Here is a 16,506-nt window from a genome sequence, read left to right as displayed (position 1 = left end):
CCTGAGGAGGTCTCTGGGGAGCAGCAGACAGCTGCTCTGGCTTCCCTCCCTGCTTGAGCTCCCCTGTAAGCTCAGCAATCACACCCCAGTCCCCAGCACCTCTAAGCCATTTCCACAGAGTGAACCTGACTCAGTGTCTTCCCATTTGCCTGCTGTGGAAGTGTAACATAGGCAGTGGAAGTCGTGGCTCTACTGTGCCAGGGAGGTTTAGCTGTGTCTCTGATGGCCAGGTTCAAAAGCTAATCTCCTTCATGGCCTTTCCCATTAGCAGGATGGATGGACCATACGGGCCCACTCTTCTCTCTCTTTGTCCAGGGTTGCTGCCTTCACTCACAGTGTCCCTCACTTCTCTTCAGGCCCCAGAGTATGAGGACCAGACACTTTTTGTAGACAGTTGCCTCCTTTCTCTGTTTCCCCTTTACCTCTTCCCTCTCAGACACAAGTGTCTCTAAAGCAGAATCCTGGGATGTGAGCCCGGCGATGGCATGTGGGAGGGCAGTGTGCACATTTGGAGGCAAGCCGGGGAATGCTTGGGGGCTCTGCTAGCCAGATCACTGCTGCTGGGTGGTTCCCTGAAAAGCAGAGGCTCACAGCAGATACTCCTTAATTCAGGACACTGGGCTCTTTCGGATGTTCACTCAAACTTGTTTGAACTTGAGGCTCTTGAAATTGAAAATTCCCCGATAGGATTGCCTAAAAAGGCCTGGTTGGGCCTAGGAAAGTAGCTGGCCACACCAGTACGAGCAGATGCATACAAACACACACGCACACGCATGCCCACATGCAATTTTCCCTCACCCTCTCCATCTCTTTCTGCCCTTTGTCCTTGAAAGTTTTGGGGAGCATGAGGAACATCTATCCTTGCAAAGGTACATTAGCGACACCCCTGGCTTCTTTCCTGTCAGTGAGGATCACTTGGCCCAACTTCCCTCTTATCTAGATTTGAGCAATGACATAAAACTCCAGCCTAAGCTCTCCACCCTTTGGTGCTGTCTCAAGCAAGGCATGACTTCTGGGTCATGGGAGTCTGTGCAGAAATTCTACTCTCACGTTTATAACCAGAAAACCTCCAGGCTTTCGAGATCTGACTGTGGTGCAATGGTGGGGGTAGGGAGAGGCCACGAAAAATACATTCTTTTTCCTGTTCTCTTTCTTTTCTTTTCTTTCTATTTTTTTTAAATACAGAGTCTTGGTGCCATAGCCTGGCAGGGTCAGGGTGGAGGGCTCAAAGCCACAGTCCTGCCGTAGCCTCCCTCCTAAGTGCTGGCATGACAGGAGCATGCCACCTTGCCCGGATTTCCATTTTGCTGTCTAAGCGTCGTTCCCAATGTTGTGAAATGCAAATGCTGACACCCGTACACTGTGTTAGTAAGGACTTAATGAGACAACATGTGTACCTGCCAACTTGACCGGCAGTGCCAGGCTGGCACATCTGCTCATCTCTGGAGCCTTTTCCCTCCTGAGGCCCGTGCCAATCATGCAAGAAACCATTTGGCCTGGAATGCACACACGGTCTTTCTCCTCGAGGCCGCAGATTTACCCTCCTAATTATTTTTGGCATAGGCTAATATTAAAATCCATCTGCATTCCCCCTGACAGCTGCTTGCTGGAGGCTTGGAGGCCCAGAAACATCCTGGCAAGCCACCCTCAGACCAGAATATTTGTCACAGATATCTTTGTGTGGACAGTTGGAGGGGATCAGGAGCATGATAGGGCGTGTGTCCAAATGTCAGCACGGAAACCCCGGTTTGTACTCAGTCCTGTATCGTGTCTGCTTGAAAATTTGCTGACTATCCAGGTAGAAAGACACGTGTCAGACCCTTGACGGTCATTTCTGCACATTGCCTGGTTCTTCCCTGCTTTGGCCATAACCTGGTTTTCAACTTCTTGCTTTTATCCAAGCTTGCTGTTAACTAGGCTCTTGTGGGTTGGATTAAAATAAGCTACCATTGACTGCTGTCACCTGAGTTTGAGTTTCAATGGTGTCCTTCTATACTAGATCCCCAAGTTGCTCAAGTCAGGATTGACAGCATCTGTCTGTCTTAGCTTATCTATACCTGTGTGGAGGACATGGCACAGCTGGGTTCATACTTATGAAAACCCTCCTCTGTATGGATGAGTAGATGCACCAGCCCCTGGGAGCAATATAATACAGGGGTAGCAGCTAGCAGGGACCAGCCTCCGGAAAGTTAAGAGTTCTGTCTGTGCAGACATGGAGCCTGCTGGGAGGTCATCACAGGACCCCATATGGGACTGTACAGAATGAACTGCCAGATTGAATGGAGGTAGACCCTGCCCTGCCAGCTCAGATGCGTTTGTACCAATTAAGAGACACTGCTCAGTACTCCGCCTTCCACACCTGCCTGTCATCCGCTTGAGAAATGTCAGGAGTAATACACCACCCAGCTCTCTGGTGCCACGTGCATGACACTTCTCAAAGCCTCTCTCCCAGCATCTTCAGATGACCCCCCACGTGGCCCTAGTCACAGGATAAAAGCCCTAGGTGAGGCATGGACCCATACAGCTTAGGAAGGAGCTGCTGTGCACTGGGCTTCCCAGCCCTCTTCTGCCCCTGCTGTTTGGGTGGCGCCAGCTGTAGGTGCTCAGGCTGGGTGGGCTGTGCCAGGCTGCTCTCTAGGTTACTGCTGTTTGCCAGGGTAAACAGTCCCCAGAAAGTGATGAGGACCTCTCCCAGCATGTGATCCCAGAGGTGCCTCCTATTGGTCCCTGGGATGGTTCGGGAATCCAGGCTCTAATCACAGTTGCCACCTTTCCCTGGTTCCCAAGTCTCTTCCCTTTCTCTTCTTCCTCCTCTCCGTCCTCCTCCTCCTCCTTCCCTTTTTTAAACTGGGGGAGGGGAGAGGGAAAGAGGCTGTCTTTGATCTCAGTGGAGGAAAGAAGTCTGTTCTGTTCAGGCTTTTGGCTAACACAACAAACAGTGTTTAAAATTTAACTTTGCTTAATTAATTAGTAATTCTGTTTAATGCTGTCTGATCTCCCTCCAAAAGGTATTTTGAAGCTCGAGAAGGGAACTTCAAAGGGAGCCGGGTGAAGACGGTCAAGTAACGCATTTAATCTGGCAGTGGCTGGGGGTGGAGTGCGGCCAGGCTGGAGCTGACGCTTAGAGAGAATCTTCTGCTAAATCAGCCAGCCAGCTCTGGTGGCCGTGGCCTCAGTGTGGGACGGATAGAGAACAGCTTCCAAAGAGAAGAATGCCCACAACACAGCCCCCTCTCGCTGTCTTCTGGGCTAAGAAGTGCTTTTAAGTAGAAATGGCATTTCCTCTCTTCTGTGGCCTCCGCGAATGGTCGAGCAGGTTAGGTACTCCACAGTTAGCTGAGCAGTGAGTCGCAGGTAACTTCCAGGCTGTGTCCTATTGAGCTACGTGTGCCTAGGAAGGAGGGGAGGGCTGCCTTCACCTAAGCAGTACACAGAGGGAATCAGGCCCTAGCTGTGAAGACTTGATTCAGCTCTCTCCCGTGTACAGCAGAAGCAGCCAGGGACTAGTACATGTGACATGGCTCGTTAAACTTCACTTGGAAAGCCAGGCTGCGGGCCCAGGGCTCACAAGGCATACTTGGCACCCTGTTCTTTATCCCTCTAACATGCTTCTTGGGCACTGGAACATCTTACTGGGTTCCTCCCTCAGCTCCCTTTCCTGTGCTTCCCTTTCTCCCGTCTCTGGCAATGTGCCATGCTATGGCAATCCCTGGCAGTTGGAGTATGCTTGGAGCGCCTTTGAAAGATGTCTCAGACTGGCAGCTGGTTAAGCAGGGACAAGAAGCAGAGTGAGGATTTGGCCACTGGAGTCCTTCCTGGCAGCGTGGTTATCCTCCTGACCCCTGGGAATATGATGTGGGTGGCCTGCAGTGAGCAGCATTTGCTGCCTGGCCCTGATGCCAGTGGCCATAGCCAGGTAGAGATGTTCTACTCAGCCGCCAGGCTACAATGCGGTTTGCCTTGCTTTGGTTTCGAGACCAAACCCCCATGCCAGCTGCCAGAATCCTAGCCCTTGCCTCTGACCCTGGGCCTACATGACTTTCTGTGGGTTCCCTGCCACCTACTCCTGCACTTGGTCAGGGGACAGACAATAGGGGTGAAAGGACTGTGGTAAGGCACAGGGTGTCAAGGAGTCTTACCCTGGCAGCATGTTTCCCAGGCCCACTGTGCAGCTCTGCCCCGTCTAGCTGGGATGATCTGAATGTTCACTGATATGGCCACCCAGGGGGATCCTGGAGGCTTGATGAGCTAGGACATCATGACAGATGAGCTGGGGAAGAGAGGACAGTCTAAGGCACTCCGTTCTCTAGAGAGGAAACATGAGGATAGAAAGGGGGGTGCTTTCCATCTCAGGTGAGGAGAAAGGAAGGGGCAGGGGAGGATCCGAAGGAAGCCGTGCTCTCTACCATGGAAGCAAGACTGCTCCAGAGGAGAGAACGGAACAGCGGTTCCTTGTCTTTGGGGCTTATCAAGTGGAACATGAAAGGCAACATTGAACCTGGAGGTGCTTGTCTGATAACTTCCCTTTGAACTTGAAGTCAGGTTTCGATAAGCCTGGCCAGCTCGCATCAGCAGGACCTCTGCAGAGCCAGGCCGAGGCTTTGAAGATGGAGCGAGGCTTTGTTTTGCTTTCTGCTTCCTCTTCTCTCTCTGGGAGGGGGAAGGGGGGAGTCTGCAGGCCATGACATCTCTGTAGCTCCTACAGAGGGGGAGATGGGGCAAGGGAGATTGTTCACACCTGAGCTGCCAGCTGGGACTGGGGGACAGTCAGCACTTACTGAGCACTTGCTGAGTACCCCCCCCATAGTATCTGACCAGCAGTCTCCTCACAGCCCTCTCCTGGAACGTCCTTGAGGATGCTGTCCACTGAGAACCAATATCCCTGTGAGGGAGATACCACCCCTCCTCCACTGTACAGACTCTTAAAGCTGCCTGGGTTGGAAAAGTAGGAGTACCAAATGCCACTCTCTCCCATGAAACTCCTGTGCAGGCCAGCTCTGTGTGCTGGACATGCTGGTGGCAACTAAAGCCAGGGCCTCAGCACAGCTCCCTGGTTCATGGAGTAGCAGGAGGACCACCTCTCCCCAGGGCCTGAATGGCAATACCTCGCTCCCTGTCTAGACTCATGGTAGCATCTGTAGCCCAGTGGGCACTAAATAGATTTAGTAGTTGGTGATTGACTATTGACTGTCTCTGAGTCCCTAGCCAGTCACCAGCCCGGCATTTCTGGATTCAGTATCTGCTGGAGAAGAGTGTCTGACCAATAGGATCAGAGTGGACAGTTAGGGCGGAATACAAAGTACTTGAGGCTAGTGGCCTGCCTGAAGTAAGGGTGCCGGTCCCCAGGAGCCTTCTGAGGAGGTGGCCATCCTGGTTTTGTGATCCCCAACTTTACTTTGCAATAACGTACCATTCCACAGTCAGCACTCTCAATGGTGTTAGGGAGCTGTGGTCTCTCTGGCAGTCTGGGCTGGAGGCCCTTGTGGGTGCTGGCTGTGTTGAGGCAGGAAGAGAGAGAAGAAAGAGGCTTCCTGGGGAATGAACCACTGCCCCTGGCTGTAGCTGCTGAAGTCTCTGGAAACCCTGAGTATTCCTATGCCTTGGTTTTCCCATCTAGAAAATGGAGCTAATAATAGTAACTGCTTCAAAAGGTCCCAATGAAGACATAGTTCATGAGTAGTCAGTGCTGAGAGCTATGGGGCCCAGTACTATACGAGTCCGCTGCCCATGCTGTGAACACTGGTTCCAGGATACCGTATAGACTGCTGTAAATAGCTGCCAAGAGAATATGAACAAAGGAAGGTGGCGTATGTCCATCCCACCCTGAACTCCCCACCCCTATGCTCTTGTTGCTCTTGGGTGCTTATCCCAACACTGGGATATGTGGGTTGAGTGAGGTGGGGACAGAGCCCCACTGTCCTGGTGTGCCTCATTTCACCAGGATCCTGACATCCCAAGAAAGTTCAGTTGGAACTCCGTCTGGTCGAGCCATCTCAGGTCCCCTCACAGTCCTCCAGGCATCCCAGCCCTCTTAGATCAGGACCCTACTCCATTTGTTTCCCTACAGTAGAACAACAAAGTCTCCATCCAGGGCATTTGAGGAGGGAAGAGGTGGGAGCGTCTTCTAGAAAAGTACAGTGGAGCTTCTTTGTGTCACAGAAAGGGTCAAAGGATCCCTCTGGACATTCTGTTACATGGCGGAACCTGTCACCTGGGTTCTGGGTCTAGAATGATGGGTCTACCAGGCTGGCCCCTTTTAGACACAGGAAAAATGGTACCAGTCGGCCACACACTTCATGTTTCTGTTCTGCTCCTGAAAGACAGACACACAGATGACCATGTCCTTTGGCAGAGGGGAGAACCCCAGGTGAGTGGAGGTCAAGGGCAAGGGTCAGGGTGAGTGTAATCCCTGGAGAGGCCAGAGTCCTTCAGCAAAGCACACCAGCCCATCCTCAACCTCTTCCCTCAGTTCTCCCTCTGCTCTAAGTGCATCAGCATCTTTGAGGGGACCACAGGGTCGGCAGTATAGGAGGCAGTGACTGCAGAAGACTGTGGTCCCTGGACTCCCAAATACTACTCCATGCCCTACCCTGGCTGGATGTCTGTACAAGGCCCTGGGTCTGCCTATAGGCTGCTTATCCAGTCTGTAAAGCTGGGGCCCATCAGGAGTCTGAGAGGCTACTGAGAAACCTGAGTAACTGGTATGACTACACCACAAAGGCTTTCTCTGGGATGGCCTGTGGTATTACCAGGGCCAAGAATTGAAGGATGTGGAGCGCAGCCAATAGGGAGGGCAGGAGGGCCCAGCACTGAGGACACAGCACGGCCACCTGATCCTGACTTACTCTTCTCTCCCTGTGTCTCCCCACAGTGGCCCTTCCGCCTGAGAAGACCGACAGCCTGGTCAGCGGAGATGAGAAGAGAATGGAGAAACTGAGCGAACCGGGCCAGGCCTCCAAGAAGCAGCTCAAGTTTGAAGTGAGTTTCCTTCTGAGGACTGTGATTTTTACGGTGGTGCTCCTGAAAGGGGAAACCGAGGAGGAGCTCTCACCTCTTATGTGGATAATTGCTTCTGGGGCAGACCCTTCCTGCTGCCCCTGGGCCATGACACTTCGGCCACAGCCCTCTCCACATGAATGGTGACCAGTATACACCACCAGGACCCTACTGCAAGGTGTGAGCATACACGGGTTCTCCAGACCTTGGGCCTGTTGCCTTCTTCAGAGTCCTCAAGTTCTTCCCTTTCACCCAGAGGCTGACCTGGAACATATGGGGGTTTCTTATGGTATATAAGAAGCTAAGACAAGAGCCCTGGGCAGAGCCCCAGTCTCTCTGGGCCTCTGTTTCCAAACCGAATGATTAGCACAAGGAATAGACTCTCCCACAGCATATAACTCATCTTCCTGCTCTTCTCGGACACCAGCAGTGGAGCCCGGGCACCAGGCGCAGGGTGAGGGCTCAGACTGAGGTCTAGGTCAGTGGAGGATGCTGGCCTCTCTCACCCCCACTGCTTTACGCCTTCCCTGTCCCTTCCTTTCTGAGACCACAGGGCGCAGCTCTACTGTTGTCTCAAAGCTGTGAGTTCAGACCAAGTCCTTTCACGTTTCAGCCTTCTCTGGACTGTGGGTATCTGCTGGGGTCCCATTCTACAGTGTATAGTGGGTTGCCTTTGCTTGGTATAACTGGCACTTCTTTCTTTTCCCTTGAGTTTTAAGCAGTGTGGTCAAGGACAGACAAGTGACATAGCTAGCCAGCACAGCAGTGTGTGATGCATATGTGCAGGTGTGTGTGTGTGTGTGTGTGTGTGTGTGTGTGTGTGTGTGTGTGTATGATATCACATCAAATACTTCTCAGGAGGGGTGGGTACTTGGCAGGTGTCAGATTAGCATGTCACAGATCACAGATGAGGGAAGGCTGGCTTTGAACTCAGCATGGTCTACTTGAGAACAAGAGAGAGCCAGCTTCGGGCTGCAGCAGCTGCAAGCAGGAACACCTTGTCTGCCATGCACACTCCAGTCAGCAGCTATTTTCCCTCATGGTTCCGAGGCCTGTCTCCATGCTCTTTGAGCCAGGCTGTAGCTGTTCCATTACCCAGGTCACCCCTGGGTCTTTGATGTCTGGCCCTGTGGGGCTGCCCTTGGTGGAGAAGCAGGACACTTGAGGTGGGAGTTTGGGGAGAATATCCCCATAACTTCAGTCGACCTGGGAACTCTGAGCTGATGAAGGGCCATGTGGCAAAGGACTTAATTATTCTGATGACTTTATGAGACAGAGGATAGATAAGATCATTTTCTGTCACTTACATGAGAAGGAAAGGAAGCATCAGAAACACATCCAGGAGGAGTCCGGGCAGAGTCTGGAGTTTCTCCTCTTCATGTCCCGTCTGCTGTTGCCTAGTTCAGTTCCTGTCCTGAGATCTTGCCTGGCTTCCCAAATCATTGGTCCTGATGCCTTCCCAAAGTTTCTTGCCCTTGACTGAGGCTTGCCTTGTGAGGCAAGTCTCCTCTCTGAGTTCATATGTCTCCTTTGTCTTTGAACACTAGAGCTTATTGGAGCCCTGGGATCTGGATGCCCTACCCAGGCTCTGGCCTCTTTCCCTGGCTGATCATGTCTTAGTCACTGTCCTTGTCCCTTTGCCAGAGTTAGGGGTTAGCCAGGGGTGCCCATGGCTTTACCATCAGGCCCATGGTGATGCTTTAGTTGATAGTTAAACAAGCCACATGTCTGTCTGTCTGTCTGTCCAGGAACTGCAGTGTGATGTTTCTGTGGAGGAGGACAGCCGGCAAGAGTGGACTTTCACTCTGTATGACTTCGACAACAATGGCAAAGTCACCCGTGAGGTAAGTGTGCTTTCTGCTAGGTGGCAGCCCTCAGGCACAGGGCTTGGACTTGACTTGAGTCTGCTGCCCCTCCTCCTGCCTGGTGGGGGCAGGGCTAGGCAAGGACTTGTGGCAAAGGGTTGCTGGGAGTGTCCTGGCCCCTCAGTGAGTGCAGCAGAGGCAGAATGGGTAAGCTGGGCAGCTCGCACAGTCTGGGACTGGGGGTACCCCTCCGGGGAGAAGTGGGAGACAGTGGCAAAGTCCAAGCCTTCCCAGAGAGGAACCCTGGATTTCAGCAGTCTTTCCCTGCTGCCTTCTTCATGCAGTCCCTAAGCTCTAGCAGCCACCTTTGACTGGCTCCGTAAGCCCCCAAGGCCACACAGGACAGGAGCAAGCAGTGATTATGGCTGGTCCCAGGTCCCTCTTCCCATTCAGAGTCCACCTACGACCCCTCCAAGATCCTCTCACCCTCTCCATGCCTCTGCCTCTGCCTCTGCCCCTGCCCCTGCCCCTGCCCCTGCCCATTGAGCACCAACTGTGCACCAGGCTGAGCGCTCAGCAGGGAAGAGATGGTGTCAGTTCTCCATGTGTTGTTCTGCCATCCTGATGAGGCAGAAAACACCAATGGGACAGAAGTGAGCCCTGGCACAGGAAGCTGCTTCTTAGAGGGACAGTCCATGCCAAGCTGACCTTAGCCATGCTGCCCTGGGGAGGGTGCCTGCATAGCTGATCCCCACTGAATAACTGAAGGAGACTGGCCTGTGGCCCCTTTGCAGAATAGATAATAGTGGGTCCTTAAGGCCCTGCAAAATAACACAGATTCCATTCCAAGTGCCAGGAAAGCCTAGAAGGGCTCAGGCTCAGCTCCTTCCCTCTGCCTCTCCAGGAGGCCCGCATTATGAGGGGAAGCCTGTACAGGATGGTGTTTGGCACCTGTGTGGAGATAGAAGAACAGGCGTGTGGGCTTTGTGTCCTCTTGTGGCCCAGCATGTGGACCTGCCAGTGACTCCAGAGGTACTCCATCCAGGCTGGGACAAGGACTAGCTTTTCCACAGCATAGATAGGAAGTCACCTTTAAGTATGTTATGGGCTTCCTGTGTACATCCCATACTGCAGAGTCCTTGCAGGCAGAGGCACGAACAGACACTCATTTCTGGCTTGCCACTTGTGTCCTTGATGACGAGAGGAAGGAACCAAGGGAAGGCAAACTATCCACGAGAGGTGGGTCCGTGTGGCCCAAAGCAAACCTCTGCGTTGTGTTTTCTTTCTGAAGAGCTGAGATGCTGGTTGAGTTAAGGACCCTGCCTGGTGGGGATCACTCATCTCTGTCCACACATGCCTTTTTAAAACCCACCGTACCTACCACCTCTCCCTCTCTTCTTCGTAGTGTGGGTACATGTGTTTTGGTGTGCCCAGGCAAACAGGTTCTTACCTTACTGCCTCTTCTGCCTAGAGCCCATGTCTGGGTTAATCCTCCATGTCTGAACTTGTGAACCTGGGCTCTCAGTCACATAGGAAGCAGTTGCGGTCACCTCTGTCGCTCAGCTTTCTGTCACTGTAGCAAATACTGAGCCACTCAACTTGAGAGAGGACAGGCTCACTCCAGTTCATGGTCAGTGGGTTCTGTTGTTTCGGGCTCGTGGCAAGCCAGCGTAATCTGGCAGGTGTGCGTGTCAGCCAAGTTGCTCACCTCAGGGTCTGGAGACAAGGACAGAGAGAGGAGAAGACCAGGTCCCACAGTCCTGGGAACATGCCTCCAGTGACCCAAAGGCCCATCACAAGGGCCTTTAAAAGTGTCTTCCCGGGGTTGGGGACTTAGCTCAGTGGTAGAGTGCTTGCCTAGGAAGCGCAAGGCCCTGGGTTCGGTCCCCAGCTCCGAAAAAAAAAAGAAAAAAGGAAAAAAAAAATGTCTTCCCTGCAAGTGCCACCCCGAGACCACATCTTTATCACATCGGTTTAGAAACAAATAGTAGCAGGCCCCATCTCTGTGTACCAGACTCTTTTTTTTTTTTTTTTTTTTTTTTTGGTTCTTTTTTTCGGAGCTGGGGACCGAACCCAGGGCCTTGCACTTCCTAGGCAAGCACTCTACCACTGAGCTAAATCCCCAGCCCCCAGACTCTTTTTTAAGATGGCAGCAGAGCTGCTGGTTCAGCTTCTGAGCCATCCGACACTTGAAGGATGTTGGCAGGGGCCCTCGGCTTCCTTGTTTGTCACCTCCATCGTGGTGATGTCCCCATCATCTCCTGAAGAAGGTGCAGTTCTGAGAACGGGTGGTGTGGCTCTTCAGGGGACCGTGGGAAGGATAGGGAGGAAGGGAGCCCTGTTGTTTGCACCAAGAGGAATGGAGTCAGTGTGTGAGCAAGGGTGAGCAGCCGGAGGCTGGGCCTCAGACTGCTGCCTGTCCTCCACAGTCTGTCCTCCACGTCTTCCCATCGGGTCGTTCAGAAGCTTTGGCTAAACACTAAAGTAGTTGCCAGCATTGGTGATTTGGAATATCTCTCAGAAGACTCTGGCTTTCTGGGTACCCTGAGTAGCCTCATCCTGTAGAGTCAGCCTAGTGAAATGTCCACCATGTTTCACGGGTTCACCTATCCCCCTGCTGTAGATCCTGCATGCTCTTTACCCATCACACATCTGCCTGGCTATAGCATAGCTGGGGTCACCCCTGCCTCAGCTGAAGAAAGGTAGCGGAGGGGGCCAAGTATGTCAGAATTCATGAAGAATTGCTGGCCAGGGGAACTGTGAGTGTGCATAGGGATACGGTGTTTTTTAAAGGAAGCAGCTGCCCCCTCAGACAGCTGACCACAGATAAGACACCCAGAGCACAGGATTCCTAGTAAGGGGTTCTTATACCCTCTACCCACGTCGGAAGTCTCTGAGATGCCTCCTAGATCACTGCTGGAGTCTTCATTCCAGTTTAATAGGTAACTGGCCCAGAAATACTTGGTCAGGTTTCTCACAGACCACTTTGTCTTCAGTGACTCTGACTTCACGCTACCAAGGCAGGGTGGCTTCAGCAATAGAAAGTGATCTCCTCACATCCTCGAGTCTGGAGTTAGGGCTGAGGCATCAGCCTGCATGGTTCTGGTGAGAGCTCCCTTCCTAGTCTGTGGACAGCTGCCTTCTTAGAGGGAGAGAGCAGCTGAGCTCCACGAGCCACAGAATGGCAGCACACGTTCCCATACGCCCCTCTCTATCACCGTCAGCACCTACGTCACTCACTGGGTCCCGGTGTAGGGTCCATGGGGATGTCTGCAGAGGAATGGGCAGGGGCATGATCCAGTCAACTGTAAGGACATATTGTGTTTCTATTTATCTTTCAAAGAGCGCAAGTATGTAGCATGGCCAGGAGCCTCTCACCTAGGAGGGTTGAGAGCTCGTTTGTAAACTCTCCTACCCGATGAGGCTAATCAGAGAGGAGCCACACAGCCTGCCTATTAAGGGCCCAGGGGCTGGCAAGTCACCCTGAGTTCCTGAGTTTCCGCCCTTTGCCCCCTGTTCTTCATTCTCTCTTCCTGGGGCTTTTCCCCATGCCCCACTGTCTCACCTCCAGCTCTCTTTGAAGGAGCTGGGCCTTCACCCCAGCAGCAGTCATCAGCTCTCAGGTTGCTGGTGGCAGGGCATTGTGGCTAAAGTCTACAGGGGGTCTGCTTCTTTCCAAACAGGACATTACCAGCTTGCTGCACACCATCTACGAGGTGGTTGACTCCTCTGTGAACCATTCCCCCACATCAAGCAAGACACTGCGGGTGAAGCTCACTGTGGCCCCTGATGGGAGCCAGAGCAAGAGGAGTGTCCTTTTCAACCACACCGGTGAGACTGACAGGACGGTGCCCGCTATGGGAAAGATGGGGAGGACCCAAGTCAGCCTGGGAGGGTGGGGAAAGACCCAGATACCACGGGCAGCTGCTTGGTGTACTAAAGGGCCTCAGTGAAGGCCCTTGAAGGTATAGGCCTCTGGGGAAAGGGAAGGGAGGGAATCACAGATAGAAGGCCCAGTGTAAGCAAAGGCATAGATTTGAGACTGCGCTTAGTAAGATGCTACATGAACTCGCAGTGGAGAGAATGCAGACCAGGCCTTAGAGGGAAGCTCGTGACTCTGGAGGGGTGAGGGGGACAGGCAGCTAGTTTGGTCTTCCCTGAAGTCACAATGCCAGGAAGCCCCTGGCAGAGCTGGAGTAGGCATTGACGAGTCTTTCTTGGGCTTCTGGGACTCAGATCTGCAGAGCGCAAGGCCCCGAGCAGACACCAAGCCTGCCGAGGAGCTGCGTGGCTGGGAGAAGCAGCAGCGAGCCCCGCTCAGGTACGCCATGCCCCGTGCCCACGAACATGTACTGAGGGCCGGCCAGATACATACACCTGAAGGACTTTGAGTGCAGGCTCCATCCTGGATCCTCTGCAGGGGCTGTGGATTTATTTCAGAAAGCACAGATTTACAAATCAGACTCTAAATTTGCAAACAAAACATAGGAAAAAGCAAAACCCTGGATATAGTTCCTCAGTGTATTCCATATAAAAATTCTTGAGATTTTTCTCTCTGTGGTTTGGATTTAGTGTGTATTGGGTGTTCCCGATGTTCTGCCCACCATAGATTGGGTTAGGGTAGCACCTTGGGGGTCTGACACACTGGGGAATATGTGCCTTCCCTGCGGTGGGACAAAACCCCAAGTCTCCTATCCCTTAGGACACCTGGCCAACACTGCCATTTGCAGGCTTCTTGCTCTCAGAATTGTGAGGAAGGGTTATAAATCTGTCCTGTTGTCACTAGTCCTTCATGTGAACATGGAAGGCAGACCACACTAGGGCACTGCTAGCTGGGCAGTGGGCTGGATTGCAGGCTCCAGGCTCGCTGGAGATGGGTGGGACTGAGGGGCAGTGAACAGACCTTGTGGTGGTGAGGCAGATTGTGGTGGGCTTTGGGGAAATGAAGGCCCAGAGTGAGAGGTTTCAGCCTCGGACCCCCTTCTCCCAGGTCACAGAGGAGAAGAAGTGAGGAGCTGCCTGTTTGCTGATGGCTTCCCAGCAGACTTCAAGGGCTGCGCCTTCCTACATACTGTCCATTTTGTCACAGGTTCCAGGGTGACAGCCACCTGGAGCAGCCGGACTGTTACCACCATTGCGTGGATGAGAACATCGAGAGGAGAAACCACTACCTAGACCTGGCGGGAATAGAGAACTACACGTCTCAGTTTGGACCCGGTAAGGGGCATAGTCTGGACTCACAATGCTGGGTGGTGAGGACTGGGGGGATGAGTATAGCTTTTTACCGAACAGGTCAGAGACTCTTCTCAGAGGAGGTAACATTAAAGACATTTTCAAAATCAAAGTAATACTTAGACAAAGCTGGGCAAAATCAGAGAGAGAGAGAGAGAGAGAGAGAGAGAGAGAGAGAGAGAGAGAGAGAGAGAGAGAGCGCGCTGAGAATCCAGCAAAAGCCCTACTCAACCTCTCAGTCCTGGCGCCACATCAGCCATAGCTGTGGCAGTGGCTGCTTGATCCAGGAAAGTGCCATTCTACCAGCCTCTGCACCCCCTGACCTGTTCCAGCCCTGCTTCCTCTTTATGTTGAGTTCTGTCTGAGTTCACCCGGCATATCCCTTCATCCACTTAAAATGCTCTGCCCACCTCGCTTTAGTCCCGTCCTTCTCCCTCCTAACCTCTCAGCAGATGGGATCAGTTCTCTCCCTGCAGGGCTGCCAGAGGGCATTGGAGGGCTGGTAGTTCAGACAGAGAGGTGCTAGTACCTGGTAACCCAGGGTAGCCCAGTGCACACAATGGGTGCTCATAAAGTGTCTGTTGGATTGATTGGTTCCTAGGCTCCCCTTCAGTGGCCCAGAAGTCAGAGCTGCCCCCTCGAATCTCCAACCCCACTCGCTCTCGCTCCCACGAGCCAGAAGCCGCCCACATCCCACACCGGAGGCCCCAAGGTGTGGACCCGGGCTCCTTCCACCTTCTTGACACCCCATTTGTGAAGGCATCAGAACCCCAGCAACGGCTCCGGGGTACCCAGGATGGGAACAAGCAGTTTGTGAGGTCCCCCAAGGCCCAGGGCAAGAACATGGGTATGGGCCACGTGGCCAGAGGTACAAGAAGCAAGCCCCCACTGGTGCCCACCACCCACACCGTGTCCCCCTCTGCCCACCTGGCCACCGGCCCAGCCCTCCTCCCCACCCTGCCACCCCTGGGGCACAAGAAGCACAAGCATCGAGCCAAGGAGAGCCAGGCGAGCTGCCGGGGCCTGCAGGCCCCACTGGCTGCAGGAGGCTCCACCATCATGGGGCGGGAGCAGGTGAGGGAGCTGCCTGCTGTGGTGGTGTACGAGAGCCAGGCTGGGCAGTCCATCCAGAGACATGAGCACCATCACCACCATGAACATCACCACCATTACCACCACTTCTATCAGCCCTAAACCCCACCAGGCTGCCACAGGAAGGACCCACCCCACACCCTAAGGCATTATTATTCTATTAATTATTGTTATTATGGCAATTATTGTTATTAATAATTATTGTTACTCCACTAATATTTAGCCAGCCTTCATGTAGAAGACATATGGAAACACAGAAGTAAACTTTTATTTATATGTTGTGGGGATCATATAACTCACCCAAGGAGAGACTCTGGGTCTAGAAGGGTCCTTGGGCCACCCCAGCTGCAGGTCCACACAGATCTTCCCAAACCACAGGAGCCCTCGGCCCAGCTGCCCCACTCCAGCTCTTCCGGGAGAGCACCCTTGCCTGGCCCAGCTTCAGAGACCCTCAAGAGCTCCAGAGGACAACAGCTGCTACCTCTCAGTGTTATTCTGGTTCAACTTCACCCTTAATTGATTGTAACATGCCACAGGGAATTTCAGTGGGCTGCCATTGCGCCCTCTCTCCCCTGTGGTCTCACACCTCAACCTAGACACCTTAGCTGTGTTTCCCGGAGTTACTGCCTCCCCTTATCAAAGGGAACTAGCCCTTGGCCCAAGCCAGCCCTGTCCTTTCTCTTTTTTCCTTTGCCATGCACAATGTGGAAGCGTCCTCTCTTCCTGTGCCCCCCCCCCTCGGCTTTTGAAGGATGCACCTGTGTTTAAGGATTGTCCTTGTAGTCTCCTCAGTTTGGGAACTACTACAGAGAGAAGCAGCTGCATAAAGAATCGAGGTTTCCCCAAATGGCACCATTGTGTGACGGAGGGTGGGAAACCTGAGTTCACCATCAGCAAATAGTTTGCGGCTCTCTAGCAGCCTTTGTAGCTATAGGTAGATGCTGCCTGTCCGTGTCTCTGTATCTTTCTATAAATACACTCTCAGGTATCTTTGCTGGTATGCAGAAATCACTGTGCTGCTCTATGGAGGCTCCTGCAACCCAAATGTACCCCATGTGTTACCTGTAAAGGCTGCCTGTCCATCAGACGAAAGCAGCCACCACCGTCTCATTCCTTGGCTCCGTAGTCTATGGTTTTGGAGAGACCTGCTCGAGTATAGAAGCATAGAGTGGAGTGGGTGTGGCAGTTGAGACACCATGCGGCATCCTTGGCAGAACAGGATTTTATCTGACAAGGGTCCAGGGACCAGAAAAGGTTCGTTGTCAAGGAGCTGGGGCCCTTGCATAAATGAGATTACTTGCCCAGATTTAATAATTTGAGGAGAGCTGAACAAGGATGTCTGCCAACACTGAACTGAAGGCTGACAGACAGCAGGACCCAG

At 53.0% G+C, this 16,506-nt stretch overlaps 1 protein-coding gene and 1 long non-coding RNA gene across 2 annotated transcripts in view; one reads left to right on the top strand and one right to left on the bottom strand.

Annotated features, from left to right (window-relative positions):
* The window catches only part of Nkd1 (NKD inhibitor of WNT signaling pathway 1), a 73,044-nt gene extending 56,771 nt beyond the window's left edge, over nt 1–16,273 (top strand). The window contains exons 5-10 of the mRNA NM_001271381.1: nt 6,872–6,978; nt 8,745–8,840; nt 12,485–12,632; nt 13,038–13,122; nt 13,891–14,018; nt 14,635–16,273. Coding sequence (NP_001258310.1) covers nt 6,872–6,978; nt 8,745–8,840; nt 12,485–12,632; nt 13,038–13,122; nt 13,891–14,018; nt 14,635–15,227 — 1,157 coding nt within the window. The 3' untranslated portion in view covers nt 15,228–16,273. The remainder of the gene's footprint in view (nt 1–6,871; nt 6,979–8,744; nt 8,841–12,484; nt 12,633–13,037; nt 13,123–13,890; nt 14,019–14,634) is intronic.
* On the bottom strand, nt 2,617–6,876 carry LOC134483298 (uncharacterized). Its single transcript, XR_010060123.1, has 3 exons — nt 5,411–6,876; nt 4,140–4,699; nt 2,617–3,391 (listed from the first exon to the last, which is right to left on the bottom strand). It is a non-coding gene; the product is annotated as an uncharacterized LOC134483298 (long non-coding RNA).
* Nucleotides 16,274–16,506: the final 233 nt, after the last annotated feature.

This window comes from Rattus norvegicus, chromosome 19 (assembly GCF_036323735.1).
Source record: "Rattus norvegicus strain BN/NHsdMcwi chromosome 19, GRCr8, whole genome shotgun sequence".
NCBI lineage: Eukaryota > Metazoa > Chordata > Mammalia > Rodentia > Muridae > Rattus > Rattus norvegicus.
The sequence above is the reverse complement of the archived record's forward strand: the minus strand, read 5'-3'. Positions and strand labels throughout refer to the sequence as shown.